General features: G+C 28.8%; 1 protein-coding gene across 3 annotated transcripts; it reads left to right on the top strand.

Annotated features, from left to right (window-relative positions):
• The first annotated feature begins 8570 nt into the window (after positions 1-8570).
• On the top strand, positions 8571-11058 carry LOC113872361 (dof zinc finger protein DOF4.6). 3 transcript variants are annotated; one of them, XM_027509863.1, is made up of 3 exons: positions 8571-8709; positions 9182-10098; positions 10802-11058. In XM_027509863.1, coding segments are annotated over exons 1-3 (942 nt in total). In that variant the 5' UTR covers positions 8571-8685; the 3' UTR covers positions 10803-11058. The 3 variants fall into 3 exon arrangements, with proteins under 3 accessions (XP_027365664.1, XP_027365663.1, XP_027365662.1); XM_027509862.1 differs by lacking the exon at positions 10802-11058 and adding an exon at positions 10201-10767; XM_027509861.1 differs by lacking the exon at positions 10802-11058 and having other exon boundaries at positions 9182-10767.

Below are 11058 nucleotides of genomic sequence, written 5' to 3'. Positions count from 1 at the left end.
AGGGGATGATGAGTCCCACATCGGTTGGGGGAGTGACTTATCAGTCTTTAAATAGCTATGGCGTCCTTCCTTCACATAAAGAATGAGTCAAAATGTTCTTTTTTTGTGAGAAGAAAGGACACACTAAGAAGGACTACCTAATTGACTTGATAAGAAAGGTATTTTATTTGCTTTTATTTGTTATGAATCTAATATGGTTAATATTAATCAAAATATATGGTGAATTAATTGGAGTAAATCTAAATTCCAATGCATTAATGAATATGTTGGTCCTTTAGAGACTGATGATACTAAAAAATTTAGTTGATTTTGAAGATCCCTCCCAACAGATTTAATCCATCTAATCATGGAAGTCTAACTTTAAGGCAATATGGGTTCCAAAACTTAAAAGAGTCTGCATTGTTGTGGGAAGCCATTTGAGCTTCTAGGTTGGCGATCCTAGTGAAAAAATTTTTTTTTTGGAAGGACATCTAACTTTTGAGAAGTTAGGCAATGGTTGAGTCTAACTTATCAGTGATTTTTGTGTGTCCAACCATGTACTTCTCACATTGAAAGCACCATATGTCAAACCAATACCTCTCTTCCAAGGAAGGTTTCTCCAAAGAAACAGGAAAAAAAAAATTGATTCCTTCCTTTATTGAATGATACTAAATACACATATATAGCAAAATCAGTCTTTAATAGGTTAAATACCTCACTACGCCAACACACATGTTTTAAAAGGGAAATATAAGGGATATATATTCTTTTACAATCATGTTATCAATACTCTTTACACCTTTCACTTATTACTTAATGGAACATGTAGTTTTTCAACCATTTGGGCATAATCCTATTGCGTTTAAGCTTAAATTATGAAATTGGACAATCCTCAAAGTTATAGTCCTCCAATTGAATAGCCTCTCTTTCAACAACTATGTCTTCAACTTCATAGCTCCCTATTTTATTTTGGGCCCTAACATAAAATATGGTACTAATTAGCATTTGTGATTGCATAATCTATTTTTTTTCTATGTTGTTATGCTTTGTCTTATTTCTTTCACGGTATTCCTTTAGAACTATAGGTTAATACCTTAAAGAAATGGAAACCATGAAATGTTATTGTAGCCAAACTAGTCCTTATTTGAAGTAAACTGACAATATAGACAAACTGATTAACAACATTGACGCAAAGTCCAAAATAGACAAGTAACGCTTGAATTACTTAGGCGTGAATTGAGGGTTATTTTGATCTAAAATATCTTTTTGGTGTTCAACCATGCAAGTCTTGTCTTCATGGATGTCTTTTCATTGTGAAGAATCTATCATCTCTCACCCTCCTCATTTAAACCAATACCCAGCCACGCATAAATATATTAATAAAACTTTCATATATATATATATATATATATGGTTAAGATATTCTTACACTAGTGTAAGTTTAAAAACTCTTACACTCAATCTGAACCTTTCATTTAACTTAAATCTAACGGGTTATAATTTATTATTTTACTAACCATTAGATTTAAATTAAATGAAAGACTCAGATTGGGTGTAAGAATTTTTAGACTTACTATTAAATGTAAGTTAAATGAAAGGCTCAAATTAAATATAAGAATTTTTAAACTTACATCGGTATAAGAAGATCATGTCTATATATATATATATATATATACATATATACATATATATATATATATATATATATATATATATATATATATATATATATATATATACACATGCATATATGTGTACACTTGTTAACAAATGTTTTATTAGTTGATTACCTTTTTTATATATATTTTGTTTCTTACCCTGGTTCCCATTAGGCCCACAAGCAGATCAAGATCTTCAACATTATCATCATTGCACGGTATACACTTCTTTCATTACTTCAAAACCTTCTTCCCATTTTGAGATTGGCATTAATAACAAACCCCTCCGGAAGTCATTGTACCTGGGAACGTTCCTCTCCCTACCCTATATATAAACTGCATATCAATATATAGCATTAAGCTTCTCCATATGATCGATGGCCCAATACTCAACTGGCTAATGTACCAAGAAATGGAGATTTAGCATCACCCATGTTTTGTTCTTGGTCACCCATTCATAATAACATGACAGAAGCCCAACATATGGAGGTTTTCATATTACCCCTATTTAATTACTGTGCTGATTGAGATTTTGGGTTTGCTTTTCTTCGTTTTATTTGGGCTTATATTGATAGCTTATGATCAATATGGATAAATCCTTTGATCAGAAAAGATTTTGAATGATAAACAAATTCAACCATCAACAAACATTTATATTTATTTATGACTCTTGCTTTATACTTTTAAAATTACTTGTGAATGAAAAAATTATGGTTATTGGATCCAATCATATTATCAACCTACTTTTCATACGAAGTTTTATTAAAGAGTATTATTTTTTTATTATTTGCATCGACAAAGAATTAGAAAAGGTTCGTGTTTTCATGTGACGTTTTTAGTAAGTTTTTCGTGCACTATCAAGTAGCAAGAGAGTAAATATATCTTAAACGTATGTTACATTTTTTAAAAATATTTTTGAATTTTTTTTAAAAAGGTAAATATCCTAAAAATTTACAATTACAAATAATTTTTAACTTTGTTATTTCGTTAAGTTATTGTATTGATTTTAATATTAATGTATTAAAATAAAAGTGATAATTAACATAAATTATTTTATTATATCATGGATAATTATAAAAATAAAATTTTATCTATGAAAATTTAATATAAATAGTTTTTTATTTCAAATTTTAAGTTTATAATTTTAATACATTTAGAACTCTATATTAGTTTTGTTATAATGCAATATATGAATATCATTAAATTAAAATAACTTTTTAAAAATCATAAGTATGTTGCATTTTTTTAATTTTATATTTTTAAAATTTTTAAAATAGTATATACTTTTTTAATAATATAAATATATTATTATGTTAAATATGACTAAATCAAAGAGTTAAAAGTTATTTTAAAAATAAACTCTGTAAAGTTATTAAGATTGCATATTTTTACCTTAAAGTGGTTTATAGTCTTAACGTAGGTGAAGCAATAGAATATATTTTATTTAAAAATAATAATGTAACGTTATGTGAGACAGAATAAATTTGCAAGAGAAGAATTAACATATTTATAATTTATAATCAGATAATATCAGAAAATTAATTTAAAAGAAAATATATAGGTTAGGGAGGATAATTTATTTAAAAAACAAAAAATATGAGTTATCATTAAGGACAGAAATAGGTCAAAATGTAGATACAACAGAGTTTATATCCTAGCCTTTTTTAAGTCTAGTCCAATTTAGTATATTTAATTAATAAGCTCAATTAAGTTTTTTAAAAGCTTGATTAATTAAATATATTAAACTTGAGTTTAAGAAAAAACTTATTATATCTATTAGGATGATCTATTTAAAATTCATAATAATATATAATATAATTTTATATAAAAATTATAATATAATTATATATTAAATTAATTAAATTTTAAAATAATAATATTTTAAATTAAAAATCTTAATCCTTTTTTTTATAATTGAAAAATGTCTCTACTATATACCCTCTAAAAGAGAAAGTTCTGTTTGTTGGAGTTTTTTTTGCATATCTTGTATGAAAAAATATTATTAGTTGTACATTTTAAATTTTTATTTGTTGCATTTGTTAATTTTAGGTCTAAAACTTATTTAGTTATATTGTATTTGTTGATTTAATGTGTAAGACTTTACGCTACTAGATTTGCTTAATAATTTATAAATTAATATTCATTTTATTGTATTTTTTGTATGTGTAATGATTTACTTATTAAATTATATATATCATTTGAAAGCGATAAACAATAATATGTAATTTTATTATACATATTCAAAGTGTTGAATATTTTTTAATAGTTTATTTATATGTAAGCCTTATAACTTTTAAAAAATATACTTATTTAGATGGTTTAATAGTTTACTTATAAAGAAGCTTAATAACGTATTTAATATCTTGATACAAAATAGACCATTAAACAGACTAATAGACTATATCAAGCTTTTAAAAATGACATATTAAGTTTAATAAAAAGCCTATAATATATAATAGGTTAAACTTAGACTTCAAAATTAGTGGACAGGCTAGACCTATTTATGCAAAGTTTAATATATTTCCATTCCTAATTATCATGTTTAATTTTACTTGTGATATTTGATTATGCTATGGTAACACGTTATTTTATTTACATATTTTTTTTTTTGTACATTTTCTGATATTTTTGTCTAATGATGAATAATAGACTCTTTTACTGTTGTTATTAAATAAAAGTAAAAAAAAATGTTTATAAAGCGTTTAAATTATTAAAAAATTAATTAAATTTACACAATGATCTATAACATGAATTATATGAATGATTATTCGTTCCGAATTGTTGTACATGTCATAGAAACTTATACGTATAATTAGGAGTAAAATGAAGTCACAATTTTAAGTATACGATTGTGGAATGTAACTCATTCTACGCTGGTTTAAGTTGGTAAACTCCTGTATTGGTTTCTAAAATTTTAAGTATCAATTGCCATAAATTTTATTTTTAAAAATTATAATTTAGTTATGAATTTATTATTTTTATTTTATGAATCTCACCACTTTTTATTTATTTATTTTTCTTTCTTGTTTGATTCCTTCTTAATTATCTTTTTTCTAAGTACCTCAAAGCTTCAAACGAGAATACCTTTATTTTTTTTTTGTAGGGCCCACCTTCAAAGTTAGATACTCCGTATCTGACGGCTTCAAATCGCCGCCACTCCTATTCTATGTTACCCTACCTCTCCCACTACCCTACTTCTATACTCTCTCTCTCTCCTTATATATATATATATATATATATATATATATATGCCTCTCTTTAGATATATTTAAGTATAAATTTTTAATATAATATTTTTAAAATTTTTAATCATGTTATTTTTTAATTAAAATTAAAATTTAATATTAAAAATAATATTAAAAACAGAAAAATATTATATCTAAATTTTATTCTATATTTAATTTTAAAATACTAATAAATAATAGCTTTCATTATTATATCTAAAATTTGGTTTGAGTGACAAATGATTCGATAAATTTACCTACCACATCTAATTGTGCAACTCGAATCAGATTCAGATTAAATCAGATAAATTTTTTTTTTCAATATTTATAAGTTACCTTAGTTGCTTTTTTTTATTTTTTTCATTTAAATCAATTTTTCTTAAAACTGATTACGTGGATTAATTAGTAAAAAATATTTGAATTTAATATATAAAGTTCAAATATTGGTAAATATAATTATTTTAAACATGTCACGCGTTTACTAAGGTAAGCATTAACATCCATTTTTCTTGGGTGAGACTGAGAGATGAACAGGTAAAGAGGGAAACTCTCACTTACACAATGTTTGATTCCACTATATATCAATGCTACAAATGGGACTCACCCATCTCCCACTTGTGATTATTGGCTGCTTCAATTTTAACATAAAATATATGCGGTAAGTGCATTTGGTTTGGCAATTGCATCAATTGTCCACATTGCGCTTTCTATTTTTCGTGCTTGGAATAAACATTTACATTTTGTCAAGCACGGGGTCGTGAACAATGGGTGGGACCACCCATACAAGCTCTATAAATGACTACCCATTCACCAATCGATAATTATTTAAATGAATAAGTTTTGTTCCTCAATCAATCCTTAAATTATATTTAATTTGATTTGATAATTTGTCTTGATGAAGTAACGAGGTAAACGATATTCATAAACTGGTACTGCTTATGTTAATTAAGTGACGATACCTATGTTGTCTTGTTAGGTAATTATAATGATGCAAAGAAGGAGAGAAGCAGAGGAAACTGTAGAGCAGTTTATGCAAATTTAAGAAAAAAGGTACCTTGCGTGGGGCCTATGTATAATTTTCACGGAAGCGGTGGTGGAGATGGATGAGGGGTCCCATTTCATCAATGAAAGGCTATGATTACAATTGGAACCAGGAAACCTTATAATATTGGATCATGTTAACGAGAATTGAAAAATATTTATTAAAAAACAATATAGAAGTGCCTAAAACATTTACATATTTTTGAATTGCAGTGAATTTGATTTTGGGATGGCCAAATGGGTAGACAAAGCTAGCATGATGACACCCTGGGTAGTGGCCACTTTGTTCTCCACGTATGATAGACATATACACCTGCGCCATGTGATTCGTGACACGGAAACTGCTGCGCATGTGAATGCTTGTGGGGTGTGCCCAATTCCATCATCGCCTGGGGATTTTGGCCCATAGAACAACATTCACTCATCACTACTCCCTATGTTCTTCAAATCAATTGCATACCTGAACCAACAATACATTACATGGTTCAATTTTACCTCCTTAATCTATCAGCAGTGATTTCTGTGTGTGTAATACCAGTGATTCCATGCATGGATCCTTGGACTTAATTATTGAAGAGTTACTAATTTTTTTTAATGAAAACAATGATGCTTGGTTGAGAGTCTAAAATAGTGACTTCACCACACCAGCTTTAGGGTTCGGCAAGCCTGTTTGTTAGTCTTGGTCAAATGACTAGCTCATAAGGGATTGTGTTTCTGGTAATATCTTTACTATTATTATTAAAATAGCAAAGGCACATCAACTTAAACGAAAAAAATGACAAAGTAAGAAAATCGTATATCATGGATGTTGATTTGATTACATTGTGTCCAATTGCACAATGGTAGCCAGAGAATCATATAGTTTGAAAAATAGGGTTATTAGTATATTTGGAGGGTAAGTGAATCAATCTCGGGAATAATTGAGTGATGAATGGAGATTGGTGAGATCTTACAGTGTAGCATTAGCAGTATATAATTGAATATGTTGCAGCAGGAAAAGCTTTGAAAATATGACGCTATGGTCTAGCGACCCGCATGAGAGTGGGAAAGACGCTCCTTTTGGATGGCGCCAAAGTCAATTAACATTATCATTCCCACCAAATGAAAATAAAATTAAATCAAATCATTCCTACCTAATACCTATAAAACCTACCTACTAACATTTCTCTGAGTTATAACATTTTTTACTTTTTTATATATTTTTCTTTCTTTGACATGTGACTTCATCGTTATTTAACACTTAATTTTTAATTTTATACTTGAATTAAAAATGCATAAGATACTTTGAATATTAAAGCCCTTCCTCCAACACACTTGTCTTGTATGTATACACTCGTGGTTTAAATTTAAATGAAAAAATATCAAAGCTAATTATAAAGTTTTGGTTTGATTTAAGTGTGATTATATCAAATAATTTGAATTAAACAGACCCAATCATAGTCGGATTAGTTAATTTAGTTCGGATGATCAAATTTATTAATTTATATAAAAATGGACAAAATACAAAAAATAGTATATTTCATCTATTAAAATTTTATAAGTTACAATATTTAGTTGAAGTCTATTTAAAGTTTATCAAATAAAAGACATAAAAATATTTTATTAAATAAATCAAACGAATGGTTTTTACCTATTGATCGTAATTAGTGGAAGTAATGTGGAGTAAAATATAGTTATTTAAATAATATAATACTTTTTCTGTTAAGTTAGTTAATAAATAATTAATAAAATTGTAATTCATTTATATAAATAATAATTAACAATAAAATAAACAGCGGCCCCGGTAAAGCTTATTTAGATTATGATTTTTCCGGAAATACTTTTTAAAGCTATTGCTTTTCATATTTTACTTAATTTTTTACAAAAATAAATTTAATTAATATTTGATTATTTACTGATAAAAATATAAAAATAAGACATTATTTGTCACTAATTTAAGAATTTAATCTAAAATAAAATAATAACAAATTTAATATTTCATAAATAATTAGTGATATATTTTATAACTTTCTAATTTATAAATCTCCTCGTTATAAACAAAATGAATTTTTAACTAACCCGTAAATTACGAAAATGTCAAAATCGAATGTTAATTTTGCCTGCAGTGGTCAAGTCAACAAGATTTATTACTTGGTTGTGTAATTTTAAAAAGAAAAATTGAATGGGAATCCTCGTAGCCAGCGATTCGATAGATTTAAATTTGCAGACATATATTCCCTTGGCCAGACCACAGTCGCCACACAAATCGGTACTTGAAATATTATATTCATAATAAATTATATTTAAGTAGATTTTTTAATTTATAAAAGTTATCATTTTGGTTTTTTTAATTTTATTTGTCATTGTCATTTTATATAATAAATAAAATAAAATAAGTTCAAGTGGCACTAAATATAGTCGTAGGAGAATTTTGACACTTACCTGATTCAAATAGATTAATTACCACATAGATAAAAATAATAATAATATTTACTGAATTATGATTATATTTTTATAAAGCATGGTGAGATTATGAACCAAAAACTAATTAATTAATTGACACCACCATGTTCTCTTCTCTATTAAATTGATAAAGTTGGAAAAGGTGATCCATTGATTCATAGTTATGCACCGTCCCACACTCGCAGAAAAGCCACTCAAAAACATTCCCTTTTTCAGCTTCTGCAACGGGTTTCAACTAAAATACAAAAGCTACCATCATTTCTCTTTCAGCTTCATTTCACAACAGCCACCCTGCGTTTCCCTCAACTTCATCCTTTCATCCTCTTCCTCTTCATCTATCCATGGACACAGCTCAGTGGCCACAGGTAATTAAGCCATGCTGCTCCTTTTATATCTTTTTCTTAATTATATTTTATATATCTAACACTCTTAGCTCAATATTGCTTTCTTTTGATTCCTTCTATTTCCCTTTTTTGCACCTGCTGCAAGTGCTATACGTGCCCACTCATCAATTGTATTCATATATCTTTCAATTTTCTTTAATTTATGTACCTTTCACTTTCTAACTTTCTTTTCCTTTCCTTTTGTCATAAATAAATTAAACAACTTTCGATTTAATCTTTTATTCTGCAACTCTTTTTAATTTTGAAAAAGAAAATTCATTATTATATGTTCATAATCTCACCTTTCATGCTCATGAAAAGTAAAGCAAGTAATTAACCTGCTTTACTTGTTGTTTTGTGATTGTATTTCTAATTTCATATTTGTTGCATACAGCTACATGCTTTAATTTTCTTAATTAATTTGTTTGTGCATGATGATTATTTTAATTTGAAGGAGATCGTGGTGAAACCAATAGAAGATATAGTAGTGACAAATACATGTCCAAAGCCTGCAAGTGCTGTGGAGAGAAAGCCAAGGCCACAGAAAGAACAAGCTCTAAACTGTCCAAGGTGTCATTCAATCAACACTAAGTTCTGCTACTACAATAACTATAGCCTCACACAGCCTCGGTATTTCTGCAAGACTTGTAGAAGGTATTGGACTGAAGGTGGGTCCCTCAGAAACATTCCTGTAGGAGGTGGCTCAAGGAAGAACAAAAGATCTTCCGCTTCTTGTTCCTCACCTAGTAATAATTCAACCAATAAGAAGCTTCCTGATCTGGTTATCACACCTCCAAGTTTGTCACATACCACTTGCACTCAAAACCCTAAGAATATTATTCATGATGGCCAAGATCTTAATTTGGCTTTCCCAGCCACCACCACTACCACCCCAGATTTTAGAAACATATCTGAATTGGTTCAACAAAATAACAACAACAACATGTCAGCTTCAGCATCTAATTCTTCAACAACAACAACTACTACTACTACTACTACTACTACAAGTGCTACTACAGCTTCAACTTCTCACCTTTCCGCATTGGAGCTTCTTACAGGGATCACTTCTGGTTCAAGGGGTATGAATTCCTTCATACCTGTACCGGTTCCAGCTGATCCAAATTCTGTTTACACTTGCGGGTTTCCTTTGCAAGATTTTAAGTCCACCCTGAATTTCTCTTTAGACGGAATTGGAAACGGGTATGCAAGTCTTCAGAATGTTCAAGAGACAAGTGGGAGGCTTTTGTTTCCGTTTGAGGATTTAAAACAGGTAGCTAACACCACCACTACAATGGATCAGAATAATAAGGAGCAACAAGGAGATTCTTCAACTGGGTATTGGACTGGAATGTTAGGAGGAGGAGGATCATGGTAATTCGAGCAAGTCATAACTATTTTCATACTCTTGCTTTCTATTAATATTCTCGCAGTTTCCGTTCGAACTTTTTTTCTGGTTTTGATGAGTTCCTTCAGATCATGGGGGACTCACTTCACTTGTTTGGATTTCTTCATAACTGGCTAACAGCTGATAGGATTGATCCATACATGGGTTTCTTTTCTCTTCTGTCAATTTGTCGTGTATCTAGCTCCTCTTCTCTTCATGACCAAGGTGGGATTTTGAAATGAAGCTTATTTTAGGCAGGCTTCAGTAGTACTCAGAAAATTAAACAAGGGTTACACTACATATTTGATTATGTGTGTTAACATATATAGAACAGATCAATATTAACCCCATTTTTTTAGGGTTGACAAGTAGCTAGAAGGGGAGGCTTGGTAAATTAAGTATTGCCCTTTTTATATTTCATGTGATTTCTTCTATCACAGAAGCAGGGCAACCCACAATACGTTGTTCCATCCATCATCGACTGGTTTGATTGTCTAGGTTATTACTCAATTCGAAAAAATTGTATCATGTACAAGAATATATATATATTATATGAATGAACTGGTATGTTAATTATGTTACAACTTACGAATGCAGATTGCAAATATTAAAGCTGTGAGTATCTATATATGTGATGCTTTACCTTGTTTTATCTTCCCTTTTCCTTTCTTTTTGTGCTGTGCTGTTTAGATACATTCAGGTTTAATGGAGCTGTCAGTTGCAGCAAGATTCATCTGCGCATTAAAACGTGTTATCATGAAGCAAGTTACTAGTAGCTAGAGGAGAATAAAGGCCAGGTGAGACTTCTGATATTTTCACGTGATATTGCAGTAAAGAAGTCTTGAAGATAAATGCTGATTAATTATTATTAGCCATCATAACTACAAACTATAAAGCTGCCTCAATCAAATGCCCACTTACTGCCCTATATAATAGTAAGAATTTGG

Source organism: Abrus precatorius, unplaced genomic scaffold (assembly GCF_003935025.1).
Source record: "Abrus precatorius isolate BTA unplaced genomic scaffold, Abrus_2018 Scaffold7, whole genome shotgun sequence".
NCBI lineage: Eukaryota > Viridiplantae > Streptophyta > Magnoliopsida > Fabales > Fabaceae > Abrus > Abrus precatorius.
The sequence above is the reverse complement of the archived record's forward strand: the minus strand, read 5'-3'. Positions and strand labels throughout refer to the sequence as shown.